This window comes from Phodopus roborovskii, unplaced genomic scaffold (genome assembly GCF_943737965.1).
Source record: "Phodopus roborovskii unplaced genomic scaffold, PHOROB, whole genome shotgun sequence".
In the NCBI taxonomy this organism is placed as follows: Eukaryota; Metazoa; Chordata; class Mammalia; order Rodentia; family Cricetidae; genus Phodopus; species Phodopus roborovskii.
In genome coordinates, this window is record NW_026126407.1 from 7,596,076 (window position 1) to 7,613,022 (window position 16,947).

A 16,947-nucleotide genomic window follows, 5' to 3' on the forward strand; every position below is an offset into this window, starting at 1 on the left:
GTGTTCTGGTTCAACTTGTAGTTTAGGGTTGCACCATAGCCCACAAAAAACCACTAAAGTTAGGATACACTATTCACCAATCAGACACAAATCAGCCAGAGAATATGAAACTGTTCAATAAACCCATTTATGGCTCCCAGAATGGTGGCAAGGGAGTCTCTCAGCAGCTGGGGTGCGATTAGTGTGCAGGATCAGCAGTTGCAGGGTGACCCATTGGCCCAACCTCACAGAACACACCACACACCAGGAAAGCAGACCCCTGGCTGGAGTCTGAATGCCAGATCCTAGCCTGGGACAGACCAGCAATGACTACTTAGAGGTATGCACACAGTACCAAGGTTCACTACAGACATGCATTCACTTACTCCACCAGCAAGGGAAAAAAATAAGAGTTAATTTACTTTTTATTGCCTCAGAATTCCAAGGTTTAATGTAGCTGTCAGTTTGAGTGCAGTGCAGCTGCTGGCCGATACAATGCAGCTCAGGCCAGTCCAGGTGACTGGGGAAACACATTTCACAGAAATGAACCAACACACACTCTTGGCTGGTTGTTTGGAGGATATTGACTTGAGGAATCAGATTAACCCTTCAGGTTGGGGTTAGTTCTGCAAATAGCATTAGAAAAGTTCTTTGGTCTAGGGAATTAAGCAGTTTTACTCTCAGGTGGGTCCATACTTTTCTGTGTTCCTAGAGTTCTAGAGTCCTTTTACAGTAGATGCTACACAACTATGTGCCCAGCAAGACTGAGGTGTGGAATATATGGGTCACAGTATACAACCATAGGCATCACCTCCTTGCTCAGGAGGAGAGCCAGGTCTACCATCAAGAGCTTCAACAGGCAGGACTAAGGAAGGGCAACAGGTTAGAAAGGTTTGGCCAGGGCTCAGTCTTTCTGGAAAGACCAAGGAGGACTAAACACTCACACACATCTTCATATTTTTACTGGGGGGAATAGACTGACTGGTGATTAATATCAAGTACAATGACCCCATGTTACAAGCCTGCAGGGGCCTGTGGAGGTGGCCATTTCCTGTGTAATACCAGCTTGTTTAAACACTAACATTCAAACTCCACAGCTGCAGAACAAACCCGGAAAGAGTTGAGTGAGAAGAAGCCCTGCATTGTGTTTCAGAGCTAAGGAAGATCAGAGAAGTAGTACAGATGGGAAACAAGTTGGATTTTGGGTTCCTGGGGTGAAGATATCTGGAAACAGCCAAGATGGTACAGAAAGTAGGTAAAAGGAAGTGAAAAGTCCACTCAGTACAGACTCATTGAGAAAGACAAAAAGCTATCAAGCAAAATGCTGAAAGATGTATGTTACCTGCTTTAAAGAATGTACTTCTCTCTTTTTTTGGGTTTGGGAGCCCAACTCACTGGATTAATAGACAACATAGGGCCCTGGCCAACCTGGAATACTTCTCACAAAACTGCAGAAAATGGATTGTGTGAGCAGCAGAGATGGATCTAAACCTAACAAGTCTAGTGGCATTAAAAGAATAATATTTGGGGTTAAATGTTAGTAAATTCTGTCAAAAGCCTGTTTGCAGCAGGATGAGTATATAGTTCTGGAACCTCAGTGCTATGAACTACAGTAGGCTCTATGATAGGGTGGAGATGTAGCTACCTCACTGAGATAGGAACCATAGGAACCACAAAATTTGGGTTTTAGATGTTGCCATGATACAAAGAGAGCACTACAGCAAGATACCATGTTCCATGAACAAGAGATGTTTACTAGGTAATCATTAGAACATAGGACCTAGTTGAAAACTATCCCTTCAACAATCCTACTTCATACAAAAGAAGTCAACTGGGTACTTTGAAAAAGTACTCAGCCCTAAATCAGTTCTGTCAAGCAGAGCTAGCTATTCTACAGCAAGGAGATAAAGCTTCTCTGTGTTTCTAGACAGTGAAGCTAGAGCTCTATAGTTAGTAACAGGTCATTGTAACCTCATCCTAGGATTTCTCAAGTACCAAAGTATCTCTCCTATTGTCACATCCCCAAACTCTATGTAGGTCATAGCCTTATTTGATTTCAGTTCTCGCTTGTATGTATAGCCTTTGTCACATCACTATGGTGTGTTAAATCCATCAGCACTGAGTTTGGGAAAAAGCAGCCCCTAGGGGATCCTGACATCTCCATGGCCTGAATAGAACCCTTGGCGGCTTCCCTGGTGTGGATTCTCACGGTTCCTGCCTCTCAAAGCTTTTAGCTGTAACCACTCCAACACGTCTTTTCAGTTTAGTATACACTGGACCCAAATAACCTTAGCCCAGTGCTGGAAAGTCTCTCCCTGGGGTCAGCTGCTGTACCCTGGTAGGGTCAGACTAAAGTCTTAGACCAACACCCCTTCCTCTCACAAAGAGTCCTGTGGGAGGCGTGGGGATAAGACAGAGGCTCTTGCCATGGGAGAGATCTCATGTGTGCCCTATACTCAGCACTTGGAGGAAGAGGAACCCCTTGGTGCCAGGCTGCAGTGCTGACGCCCCAAACTGGAGCCAGGGAGACTGGGTGGGGAGCCAGGGTAGCAAAGGGGCTTCCCACAGTCACCAGCACTTCCTTCAGGGAAGTGCTGATGGACTATTACTTAGTGACCTCCTGAAATGCTCTTTGGGAAGATGTATTAAGCGTCCTTGAAAGGCTGCTGATTAGATTTGGGATCAGTTCTCATTCAAAGCTGCCTATGAGGTTGCATGAACTAGCTGCTTCTTTAACTCAAGAATTTCTATCTCATCTGCAAGGCCAACATATGTGAGCTCCCTAAAGATACGCCTCCTTTTCTCTCTGATGATGGAGCCTCGAGGGCTCCCTAGGAGTTTTTTTCAAGTATGCTCTGCAGACCGTATAGGACAAGCAATGGAAAAGCAGCAAGTTCAGGAATTTCTAGATTTTTTTTTTAAACAGTACTCCAATCCAACAGTGTGATAAATGCATCTGAGCTACAATTAGGAAGATATATAGCGTCAGAATGCGAAGGTCTGGGCAGCCTGGTGAAACTCGGGCTCTCCAGAGCCCCAGCTATGTTTCCCATTATGTAACCCTGGTCATGGGCAGACAGCCAGACTCCAAATGAAAAAGAGACTCTGGCTTGGCACTGGTTCTATTTTCCTATCCTCATTTGGGGTCAGCACAGTGTCATACAGCTGCAGAGAAAGCTCTGGGGATTAAACCTGGGAAAGCCTCCAAGACCAGGACCTGGGTTCAAGTACCAGCTGAAAGCAATAAACCAACTGCCACAGCTGGGCTAGGTTTGGATGTTCTCAAAGTCCCCTGACTCTTTCACTTACTAAGAACTAGAGATCAAGATGAGGGAAGATTTGGCTTCAGCAGAGACTGTGAAATGAGGTAGGTTGTCCCACTGCCCTGGCTCTGCCCAAGGTCCTGGGATACAAGGAGCTCCTATGTCTAGGTTCATGGAAGACTGCTACTCAGCTTCTCTTCCCTTGGCTGACATTAACACCTTTCCTCATGGTCACTTGGTGAAGTAGAAAGCAGCTGCTTGCCTGCCTTTCCTGCCTCAAAAGAAGGAAGAAAAAAAAAAAAAAAAAAAAAAAAAAGCCCTGGAATAAAAGAACTAGGAAAGTGTGCTAATTGACAGTGAAATAGGTGGTCCCTCCAAACACTAAAATCTGTTCTAAAATCACCAAAACCCTCTATACTACTTTTTATAGTGGCCAAAGAAGCCACCTGCCACAGCCCACAACTCCTGCATCCAAAATCTCCTGGGATGAAGTCACTCTATTATACCTCCTAATAGATGCTTACCTACATGCTGATTCCAGACCTACTAAATGCCACTGTGGGGAAGAAACAAGTAGCTCTGCAAACATTCCCTTACCAGCTTCTCAAAAGTAATGAGATTCTGTCCCTGTCATCCTAAGTGTTCCATAAGTGCCTGCCTAGAACAGTAGATTTGACCAGAAAGCAGAGGCACACAGACTAAGAAGAGACAAACAAGGAGGCTAATGATAAGTTTTGGAATCTCAGGACAGTGGAGGATTGTATGCCACAAATATCTAACCATACAAGGAGAGAGGGCAACAAATGAAGTAAGGGTCCAACAGGTCAGAGGGATCATCTGGGGGGTGAACTTCCTAGAAGAAATGCAAGAGGAAATATAAACTACCTGGTTACCTTATCTTAAGATAAGAGAAATCTGTCTTTGCAGAGAAGAAATGCAGGCAAAGACCAATGAAAGCATGTAAGATGGCCGCTGTAAGAGGAAGCCATTTCCTTCTTACTCCCTGGAGAGTATTCCTAAACCTTTCAAAATGAAGATCTGCAAGAATGAACTTCCCAGTGTCATGGGTGTCATGGTTCTGACCTCTAGAGAATTATCTAGGGTATGTCATTCCCTATGGCCTCAAAAGAAGACTTCATAAAAGCCATTGTCTGGTGATTCATACCTATACCAGTACGCCATGGTTCAGGCTGAAGGACTGCCATAAACCTGAAGCCAGCCTGGACTACAAGTCCAGGTTAGCCTGGGCTATAGAGCAAAAACTTGTCTCAAAAACCAGACAGACAAACATGAAAAGAAGAAACAAGAAGAAGAAAGAAGGAAGAAAGAAGACGAAGGAGGAGGGACGGAGGGAGGAAGGAAGGTTGGTCTCCACAGAGTGGATGGATGAGTACAGGACACAAGTATGAAACACACAGAGCCACGAAAGCTTGCCAATGATCTCAAGCATGGCACTTATTGGGAATATGCAGGTAGCCAGTTACAGGAAAATCTAGAAAAGAGAAAAAGTAAAATTCTCAGTCCATTTTTTAAATGCTCAAATCTTAAGGCTAGAAAATGGAACTACCCTCAAACTACCAGGTTTGCTGTGTTGAACTTAGTCCTTATATGACTGTGCCTTGGGGTCAGGCCCAAGGACTGCAACTGCTGTTTGACACTTAAACTTGCATTCCAGAGACAGGCAGCTGTTGATCCTCATTGGGGATGGGGAGAGAAGAGGGGAGGAGGGAGAACACAAGAACCTAATTCGTGACCACACTGACATTTCTCTTGCCCAGATTCATAAGAGTGAATATTCATAACCACAAAAACTTATTTACCAGGAAGTCACATCCAATATAGTATTGGGTCAGATTTGTTTTTTTCTGTAAAGAAGTGTAAATAAGGGGGCTAGAGAGATGGCTCGGTGGTTAAAAACATTGGCTATTCTTCCAGAGGACCAGGGTTCAATTCCCAGCACCCACATGGCAGCTCACAACTCTCTGTAACTCTAATTCCAAAAGATCTGACACCCTTATACAGACATACATAAATGGAGGCAAAACACCGATCATTGCTCATAAAATAAAAATAAATTACTTAAAAAAAAAAGAAGAAGTCTAAATAAATGAAGCAAATATGACCCACGTGTCCCAAACCCTTCTAGTTCTACTAGAGATGGATGTAGTTTGGACCACATGTCCAGCTATAGATTAAGCCCTTGTCCAAAGATGAGCAGCAGCATACAGAACTGGCAATGGACCATTTGCTCAAACACCCACTGGGAAAATAGGTTCAGCACCTCAAGCAAATGAAACCCAATACTTCCTGTATATGCATCACATTTCCAAAGCCAAATAAAGCCAAAGGGAGGGAGGGAGTTAATGATAAAGGGAGAAATACTACAGAAGAATTAACAAATCCAATGGTTCAGGACATGGGTAATCATAACTAAAGTATCTGTGGATGTGGGGCTGAGGTGACCTAGAAAGTCTCAAGCTCTAGGGGACACATGGTCTGCTCCCTTGTCTCTGACAGAAGGAAAAGACTACTCAGTGGCCCTTCACACATCAGAATCAGTACCTTAGATACCTAGAAAGTCGTGTCTTTTTTTTTAAGCTATCCCCCCCCCAATTTCAAATTGCCTAGTCTGTATTACAGATTAATAGCCTAGAAATTTGAGATTGTACATGCTAACTCTTCAGGGATCATGCTGGGAAATAGCTGGCCCTGGCCAGTGGGTCTGCAGCAAATTCTTTTGTGTGGCTCCAGCTGCCTAACTCAGGGTTCAACCCTACTCATGAGACTTCAGTCTGGAACACATTTTAGAAACCAGGGAGGGCTCAAAGGAAGCAAGAGAACTGTCTGATGCTGGGAGCAATGTCCACACAGTTACAAAGCTGGAGATAGGGAGGGACCAGAGAAATCAGGAGTAATAGTTCAGGGCTGCCTATTGGGGGTGAGATGCAAGGAAACAATTTGGAAGGAAAGTAGACAAAGAGTCAAGACTACACAGACCACACAGAAAGTTCAGTGACTATTGATCAGAAATCTCTGCTGCAGTCTTCCCTCTGTGGGTCACTCTAGGAAATATACATGCCTGACACCCAATCCAGAGAAACTCCCCTCTTTATTCCCCAGTTGCAGTCGAATTGCCCATGTTCTACCCTCTAGAGTTTCCTCCTCTCGGAAAAGAGTTCTGAGCATAAATGATGAGGTACTAGATACATATGCTTGTTCCAAAACATATAAACACACAGCTACAAAGCTCCTAGAGCCTAAACCAGCTTTACACAGGCAGACAAAAAACACAAGCAGAAACAAGCTGAGACAAGCAGAGATAGACATGAAGATACAGGCAAATCATCATACAAAGACTCCTTCTCCAACAGAAACATCCATATTAGCACACAAAGAAAAATTGACAAATGTATCATATCTATGTATAAATATGGACAAGGACATGTGTTTTCAAGAACATTTTCAGGTGTTGGAAAGATGATGGTTCAGTGGTTAAGAGCATTTATTTATCTTGCTTACAGAAGACTCAATGCCCCACATGACAACTGACAACTGCACTTAACTCTAATTCTAGGTGATCCAATTCCCTCTTCTGACCTCCATGGGCACCAAGCATACATATAGCACATAGATATTATATATATGTATACTTCAGTCATATATATAAACACATGCATGAATAAATAAATCTAGAAAATAAAAACATATTGACATAGATCCAGATATTATAACAGAGCCCTATGGGAATGGATGAACCCAAAAAAAGACCCAAGGATGCAAAAAACACAGATATAAATGAGCATAGGACCAGACTGGAACATATCTTATGGATACAACACATACAGCCACAGACTAATACACATAGACACATATGGGCAGCCAAATGACAGGCATATTGAATTGCCCCTAGATGACAACCACACAGAAGTAGAAATACATAGAACTTTACACTTGGTACAGACAGACACTGAGACCATATCCATTTACACATGGACAAAAGGGACCCTGCCTGGCAGGGTCCAGACATAGACAAAGAAAGAACACACCTGGTTGTATAACATTCTAGATGTAATCCATGCCAGTGAATTGTAATCATAAAAATTACTATAATAACAAGTTCCATTGTATGTTTTACTATTTTGAAACATCAAAACCCACAAAAATTTGTCATACAAACACAATGGTCTATATAGACCATCTACACAGAACCACATATCCTTAGAAATTGCAATACACCTCACACCAACAGATACCCTTAGAGGAACTAAACAGAGACTGAGAAAGAGCATCATATGCCACAAGAGAAGGTAACAAACAGATGTGAGATCGGTTAACAAAACTTAAAAAAAAAAAAAAAAAAAAAAAAAAAAAAAAGGAAAGATGCTAAGTCTCACCCATGCATCAACATATATCCAGACCCTAGCATCAGCTGAAAACATGGGGAGCATGAACAATATAAAGTGAGGATGAGAAAGTAAGAACAAAGACAAAGAACAAGACAGAGAACTATGGAGCAAGAGAAAAGGGGAGTGTTCAAGAGAAAGGAAAGGACCAGAGAATGGTTCAGAATAACCTAAAACATCAGAGACAGGGAATGTGTTAAGGGAATAGAAAAATCAAGGTTCAAATGAGGAAGAAATAAGGAAGTTGTAATAGTTAGGAAGAGGCAGACAATGACTAAGGACTAGGTAGGGTGGGGTAGTGAGGGATAAAGACACAGTGAGCCACGGTCAGTGTGGAAGGAACAGGCAAGCCAACTTACTGAAAGGGCAGATCCAAAGATGTGGGTGGAGGGTTCCAGGTGTCTGGGTAACCAAGCATCCAATCCGACCAGACTTTCACACTGGGGAGCAGTTCCTTCAGGTCCGGGACGAAGGAAGACACCTTGATGTCATCTTGGTCGTCTTGGTCCTCAGTAGAGGAAAGCTGAGCTGCAGAGGCAAAGTATAAGAACTGGACCTATTTATGCTGTGGCCCTTCGGTGAAGCCTGGCATTCTGGGACAGCAGCAAACCCTTAGCAAAGGGAGACTAATTTCACAGGAGAGCTTGACTCAAAAGTGAGGCCACAAACTAGCACTTGGGGAACTCTGAAAGTAGGACAAAGAGAACCAATGAACTGTCTTTTCTCTGGAGACACTTGCTTCTGCTTCACCTGACGTCCAACACAGGTCTTCACTCTAGCCTCCAGATCACTTTCTTAGGATCCCCTTAGCACAGTGCCAAGATGTCACCAAAGTTCCTGCCACAACTGCAAAACTTGAACTTAGTCAGAAGGAAGTATCAGAAAAAAGAAAAAACAAATTGCAGAACATTCTACAAAATAAATGGCTTGTACTTCAATAATGTCAAGGTTATGAAGGACAAAGAGAGACAGTCTCCTTTAGGAGACTAAAAGATACAGTATTTAAATGCAATGTATGATCCTGTACTAGAGCCTAGGGCAGAACCCCATCAATTTTCAAAGAACATTATTAGAGTTGGGCCTGGAAGCACATGTCTGTCATTCCAGTATCAGGAGGCTAAGCCAGGAGAATTTTGAGTTTGAAGTCAGGCTGGGTACAGAATGACTTTAAAGGCCTCTTTCTCAACAAAGAACATTATCAGAGAAATTCACATAAATTGTATAAGGCCTAGAGACTCAATAATAGCACTATATCAACACTGACTCCCTAATTTTGTTCGTTTGTTCTATTTTTCAGGACAGGGCTTCTCTGTGTAACAGCCTGGCTGTCCTGGAACTCAGTAGACCAAATAGCTCCTTGAACTCAAATAGCTCCTCCTGCTTATATCTTCCAAGTGCTAGGACTAAAGACATGTGCCCTAATTTTGTTTTATTAAATTGATTTTGTTTTTAATTGTGTGTACTTGTGTGTGTCTATATAAGGGCACATGACTTGGGCAGGTGGCCCAATATGAGTGCTGGGAACAGAACTATATTTTCTACAAGAGTAATATGTAATCTCAGTCACTGAGCCATTGCTTTAGCTCTGATTCCCTGGTTTTGGTAATTGTCCTTATTTGTTTGTTGTTTTGCTAGGGATGTAACCCAGGCCTTGTAAATGCTAGGAAAATACTCTATCACTGAGCTACATCCTCAGTACCCAAATTCTGGTAACTATAAAGACATTGTCCTTTCTGGGTAGTGGTAGAGCACTCCTTTAATCCCAGCATTTGGGAGGCAGAAGCAGGCAGAGCTCTAAGTTCAAGGCCAGCCTGGCCTAGAGAGTGAGTTCCAGGACAGCCAGGAGGACTACACATAGAAATCCTATCTCAAAAAAAAAAAAAATCCTTATTGTGAGGAAACACAAAGTGAAATATTTAGATCTAAAGAGCCACCACACCTGACATTTAAGATCAAATGGTTCAGTACAAAAATAATAACTGTGCATGTATATCAAAAAACAATAAGCATGTATGTATAAATCAGAAAAAAAACTAAAGACATGGTAAATTATTAACTACCTGGGAGTCTAGAAGAAGCATATATGAAGCATTATTCTTTTAATTTTTATTTATTATTGTTGTGAATATGAACATCACGGGACAACTTTGTGGAGCTGGTTCTCTCCTCCCACTTTTAAATGGATTCTGAGTTGTTAGGCTTGTATGCTTTACCTACTGAACCATATTGCTGGCTCTGATCTTGTTTTTAGATACAGGGTATCATGCAGTCCAGTCTGATCTCAAACTTTCTATATAGCCAAGAGTCACCCTGAACTCTCAGTCTTCCTTTCTCTACCTCCTGAGTCACCGGGTTACAGGCATGAGCCATTAATATGAAATTGTTTCAAAACACAAAGTTGTCGCTACCCTTGAACAAAAGGCAACTCTAGAAGCAGGGAACATTCACAGCACTGGTAGAATGGGATAACAGAGGGAATGGTTTTGGTGCTAATTAATACTGATACAGAAGCTGAAAGGAAGGTATGACCTTAGGTGTATCTTTCTTGGCTATAGTAATTTAAGGTAGAATTTTAGGGTAACATTAAGGATTTGGCACATACCTCAAAGCAAGGTCTAGTAATATCCACTTAGTCCAATGAGTTCAAGATAGCTGGCTTACAGTGAATATAGCAGAGCTACCACACATCAAAAGGAGACATGAATGTAAAAGCACAGAAACATAAATTATGAAAACAAAGGGAAACTTGCTCAGTCCTTAGCACTGGGGAGATAAGAAAATGGAAGGGAGATCTCATACTCAGTCTTCAGATCTTTTATTTTGTTATTTTTTGTGTATGTGGGTATTTTGCCTGCATGCCTGTCTGTGCACCATTTACATTCATGATGTCCTCAGAAGCCAGAAGAGGACATCAGATCCCCTGCAACTGGAATTCAGATGTTTGTTAGGTAACATGTGGGTGCTGGGAATCAAATCAGGGTCCTCTGGAAGAGCAGCTCTTAACCACTGAGCTTTCGCTCCAGTCCCTCTCTAGGTCTTTTTTTTAAAGATAAAAGAACATGTAAAAAGCCAGGTGTAGTGTACATGCCTTTAGTCTCAGCACTGGAAAAATCAGAGGCAGGTAAATCTTCTATAAGTTTGAGGCCTGCCTGGTCTATATAGAGAGTTCCAGGCCAGCAAGGACTACACAGTGAGAGAGATCCTGTCTATAAATGAATGAAAGAACAAATAAAAACAAAGTCAACATACAAAAATCCCACATAAGAAAAAGCACATAGGTAGAATGAAATTCCTAACTACTAAAAAGAAAAAGGGAAGGAACAGAGCCACAAAGAGGAAAGAAGGTCCGGTAGGCCATCAATCTATATAGAGACGGACAGACTGGTTAAAGTAACAAAAAGAAGAGGGAATGCTGGGAGAAAGAAGATCAGAGAGCAGGGAGAAGACTGAGCACCAGCACTCTTAAGTTCAATTGAACAAGATTGGGCAAGTGGAAAATGCAATGGCCAGGGCTTCCTCCATACCTTTGGCAGAGTCCTTAAGTAAGCATGTGCAGCGCTGTACCAGCAGGGAGAACATAGCCAAGCCCAAGGATGCAGCTTGTTCCTGGATCACAGAGCGACACTCCTCTGAGAAGCAGTCTGCAAAGAAGCAAGGGAAACTCCATCACACCCCAGGGTCAAAGTGCTATCTTGCTGCCCTACAGGAAGGGCTCCCTGAACACATTGCTCAGCTTATTTTTCCCACTACAAGTACAGGTGATGGTAATAAGCTCTTTCTTGAAGTAGATTTATATAACTTTGTTTTATATATGGAGCACTTACCAGCATGCCCTGCACACAGGTAACTGCTTGATAGCATCACAAAATACCCTGTGATGTGTTATCTTTTAACTTTTCAATCTATTGTTTTTAATTTAAAAAACCATGTATCACTTATTACACGAACTTAAAAATTAACACAAATCAAATTTAGGTACTTTTTGAGTATACTGTATGAGAAATTTCTAACAAAGCAGGAAATACCACAAAGATACTTTCGTTTCTAGAATGCTCAAGGGTTAGATAATTGAAATGGTGTAAAATATTGTATGACTAATTTAAATAGTAATGTTATTTTTTAAAAATATTAATTCATTGATAATTTCACATGTGTACATAATGTAATTTCAGGAGGCAGGGATGATGAGAACACTCTATCCTCTCGTGTCTCCCACCAGTCCTCTGAACCCCTAGTACTTTCCAACAAGTACCCCAACAAGTACCCCTCCTATTTGCATATCTTTTATTTTTAAATTTTCTTTGCTTTAAAGATTTCTCTTATATGTATGTTTTGCTTGCATGTAAATATTTAGACCATGTTCATGTCTAGTGCCTGGGGAGGCCGAAGAGGGCACTGGATCCTCTGCAAATTACAGACAACTGTGTCCCTCCGTGTAGGTGCTGTCTCCCCAAACCTAGGTTCCAACCCCTTTCATGTCCTTTAAAAACATTATTTATTCATTGTTAATTTCATATATGAATGCATTTAGATCATATGTACCTTCCCACTCACCACCCCGTCCCCTTTTCTTAGTGACCCATCAAGATTAAAGTTGCTAGCATGAACATGAGTATGGATTTATTTAGTTGAGCATAAGCAATTCATCACTGGTAAGAAATGATTCCCCACCTGTGTAAATTCTTCATCACATCACTTCCCTAAGCTTCATTAACTCAAAGTGGACAAAACAAACTGGAGCTATAGTTCCTGCTTTAGTTAGCTATTTCTAATGTAAAACTATGGTATCAAAACCTTATTTCATCAGCAGGAACACAATCAACAACAGATTTAAAACTTATTGTCTCGGATCACCAACTTTGGTTCCAGGCGTAGGTCCTTTATATTCCTCATTCTAAGATAGTACACATGAGACACAAAAACACATTAACCTATTTTTGCTGAATGAATTACTTTTATAAAGAACAATGCTATCACATAATGTACTTTATCAGCGCTAGCTTTTTATTATTTATTTATTTATTTATTTATTTATTTATTTAGTTTTAAGATTTTTCCCTAGGGGTAAAAAAAAGTGACCCTGGATCCTATACTAGCACCCTCATCTTGCATTCTTCTTACACTCCGGTCACTGAAAGGAGCTAATCTGTTGATAGGCAGAACCAGTCTAAATTAAATAAAAGGAGCTAAATAATACCCCCATATATCTGCCTTTACTTATATAATATCAGTGGTTTCTTCAACAGCTATTTCATCCAGTCTTGAGGGCAATCAACAACATGCCAGAAGCAGCAGTCCAAACTTCAGCCTCAGAGGAGGAGACACCCAACACCACAGGGAGATAGACACAGGGGGCAAGCTCACTAGCTTTCGCAGTAGCAAATCTGTTAATCCCCTCAGTAACATAGGAGAATGCAGAAACTCCAGGTGTTAAAAGTATAACTATCCACACACTTGATCTCTGTTCCTGTCTGCATTTTGACCTATCAGGCTGCTAGTCTTGCTGCGGACCTAAACAAGTTACTCCAGGAGACACCACACAACCACAGCTATTCCTAAGTCTTCATCATAGGAGCAAGGATGGCTGGAGTACACAATGCCTACCCCAAACCACTTTCAAAGTTCTAGACCTGAGAAGCCAGCTGATGCCCAAAAGAGCTCAACATACTGAATAGCATAAGGTGAGAAATCCTATTGAGGCTTTTCCACCATCCTACCAGATGCCCAATGGTCTCAAATGTCATCCTCTAACTTTCCAACTCAACTGAGGCAGGCAGGAAAGAAATGGTAACAATCCTGACTTCTGTTAAGGACAAACCTTTGTTTAAAGAGAAAGGAAACCAGAGTAGTTAAGATGGCTCAGTGCACCTAAGCCTTACTACCTGAGTTAGATTACTAGAATCCACATAGTGGAAGGACAGAAGTGATTCCAGAAAGTTTTCTCAGTCTTTCACACTTGCATTATAGCACGTAAACCTACAGACAGACAGACAGACAGACAGACACACACACACACACACACACATAAACGTGACTATTTTTAAAAAAGAGACAGAAAGAAAACAAGCATATAAAACCAACACGAGAAAGAATATGAGCAGATGAGAGGAACCTGTAACATACCAAGAAAAGCTGCAATGTCTTCCGACACTCCCAGCCATAGGTAACAGCACTGCAATTTCCATTCTATCTAGTATGGATTCCTGCAAGCCACTGCCAACAGCCTGCCTTTACTAAGCAACAAAGACCAGATGAATGAATAAAGCCAGGACACAGGATGCTGGAAGAGGATGAGTAAAAGCCACAGTTTGGTAACTGAAACACTTGATCAAATTAGCATCCCCTCATCAACTTATACGTCTTAGGAAGAAGTCACCTGCAAATGGAAGACTACAGGGATAGAGAGAGATGTCTTTGCTCTTCCTACCCCCCCCCCCGCAAAAAAATGGTGATAGTAGTTTATTATCAATAGAGATAAAACTGGCCAAAGGGAGATTACTTTCTCCAAGCTCATTTCTACTTTTATGATAAACAGCAATCTCAGACAATCTCTCAGAGTTCAGGGTGGGAGCCAGGGCACAACAGGAAGAATGAACTGAGTAAGAGCAATGATATCTGTGGCCTACGAAGAGACTGAACTGGTTACTGCACAAGGTATAAAACCAAGTAGATATCAATAAGAACCTCTGGTGTAGAACTAGAGAACAGCTAGAAGGCAGTTTTGCAGCTGCCTTGCACGGTTATATTACTTTCTCTGCATCGCCATGCTCTCTTAGGCAAAGGCTCCAAAACACACTGCCTGTTTGTTGGGTGGCCCAATTGATGAAAACTAGGGAGGTAGTCTTCCTTGATTAAGCAAGTAGATGTATTCTGAGCTAACCAAGAATGTGTGAGTCTTAGTCAACCCTAGACTTGCTATCTGACAACACTTAACAGAGGGCCTGTTCTCCATGGTCTGGCTGCATGACAAGCACATACTGAACATCTATGATGTGCTAGATTCAGCAGAGAACATAGATACAAATAATTGTGGGGTTTTTTTGTTTTGTTTTTTGTTTTGTTTTGTTTTTTGTAAATAAAGGACTTCTTATTAGGTTATCATTTACCCAAGTAACCATGACAAACATGGACCCAATACATTGTATGTGAAAACGTATTGAGTGTGTTGTATACTTAGGATGCTCTTGGCCTCATACAGATACTACTCCCTGAGAGTATTCACTGTCATGAGAACTGGTAGGAAAACAGCATCTAGAGTCCACAGCCTACCTACTTTAGGACTAAATTTAGGAAACTGGGCCTAGTCTGATGAACATCCATATATATCCTGAAGTTGGGCTGGGTCAGACCAGAAAGTGATGTGGGTGGGGAGGAAAAGGCATTGTTTGCCTTGATATTTGCCTGGTTCCTCTGGCTTTGTGTCAGGTAGCAGAGGCTGACATGAGCTGAGGAACTCATTAACATTGTGAAATAGCCTTTCCCCTTCTTTCCAAAAGTAGGCTTTCTTAAGGATTTAGGGGGATGGTTTTGGCTAAGGACACCAGACAGAAATACTTCTTACCAAGAAAGTTTGTTGAGGTCTAAAGTTGGTCTTACACCTTCCTATACGTGGCCAAGTGACCATACTTCCCAGTGCTCCTATGGCCAAATACCTGCTCAGGCAGAAATGCCTTCTTGCTCCTATATAACAGGGAGACTTCCTCATTTTTCTGAGAATATATTCATGGAAAACATAAACCAACTGTCGTCAAAGTTGTATGAAATCAGGAAATGGGGCGGCCGGGAGAAGGCTGCCATGTGGCCGGATGTTATGTATTTCTAATTAGTGCTATACATCTTTCAACAGCAAGTGTCCTTCTGCTGGAAACACAACACACTGCCCTTGTTATTGTAACTGTCAGAGAAGTGCTTAAACAGATAATCTCCAGGAAAAGTGATAAACACGTCCCCTCTCCCACCAATGTGTGTGTGCAATGGTGCTGCCAAAGCAAAGCTGTGCCTGATGGCTCCAGGATGGCAAAGCATCCTCCTGCAGGAAATGGGAGTGAGGCAGGAGAGGTGGGGAGGGAATAGGAGGGAAACAGTACAGGCAGGCCCACCTGCTTGGACCTGTAAGCCCAGCCAAGAGACAGTGACTCAGAATCACTGCTTTTGATCAACTCCTGGGATAGGGTACCAAATCTTTGTAAGGGAGAGATTTGGAGAAAACCCTAGTAGTGGGATGGGGTTTGGCTGGTCATAGAAAAAAACCTGTCAGCAATAAAACTAGCAAAATTCTCTTCTGGCAAGAGGATGGGAACAGTAATGAAAGACTGACTCAGGATGAGTGAGCGATATGTAAGTCTGCTACCCTGACAGCAGTGGGAAGGATTCAGAGGGCACTGGATTCAAATGAGATTCTATTACAGACAAGCAACTATCTCCTTGGTTTCTTTATTAATAACTAAAGAAAAAAAATCAGCTGACCACTTCTTCACTGATTCCCCTCCATCACCCCAATGTACTCTTAGAGGAAATGACTGGGCAGCTGTCTCCAAACTAGCACCACCTGGAGGCAATTTGTTGGGTCTTTTGTGTCTTTAAGACATCAGGCTGCTTCTCTTATGAGTCAGTCACCAGTTAAGATTCAGGGCTGGCATAGTTCCGGTGTGGCACACCCAAACCTCCCTGTCTAAAGGAAGTGGGCAGAGAGAATATCCCTCTGCTGATGCTTGAGCTACAGAGTTCCTTGTGGCAGCTGCTGGCTAAAGAGGAGGTAGGAGGAGGTAGTAAGATCTTAGATCAAAACAAGAGATGTTCTTGCCCTTGGGGCATTTTATTCCCTCAAGTATGGGATGAATGAGTCAGAAGAATGGAACACTGATAGATCCAAGCAACATATTCATGCACAATGGTGGAAGAGGTAGATGAACTGAGTCTAAGGCAAGTTGTGATATATCTGTAAACAGGGTACAGTAAAGAGATAAGAAAGAGGGACATGGAAAGTAACAGTTCCCCTGATGAGCCTTCACTGACATACCTGATGCTTGTGTTAGGTCTTCTAAGATTGTAAAACTGTGTGTGTGTGTGTGTGTGTGTGTAAAAGTTCTTTTCAAAGTGGTAGATGTAGGGGGAAAGACCATCTAAACTTCCTACTAAAATGACCTCTCCCATTATTTGAAAAAAAAAAATTTTTTTTATCTAGGGGGCTGAAGAGATGGTTCAGTGGTTAAGAGCACTGACTGCTCTTCCAGAGGGCTGGGTTCAATTTCCAGCACCCACATGGCAGTTCATGACTGTCTATGACTCCAGTTTCAGGGGAT

The 16,947-nt window shown here is 42.0% G+C and overlaps 1 protein-coding gene across 1 annotated transcript in view; it reads right to left on the reverse strand.

Moving 5' to 3' along the window:
* The window catches only part of Smg6 (SMG6 nonsense mediated mRNA decay factor), a 221,092-nt gene that overhangs the window by 106,212 nt on the left and 97,933 nt on the right, over positions 1-16,947 (reverse strand). Inside the window, 2 exon segments of the mRNA XM_051179994.1 lie at positions 8,005-8,173; positions 11,170-11,286. Of these exon segments, the coding sequence (XP_051035951.1) occupies positions 8,005-8,173; positions 11,170-11,286 (286 nt within the window).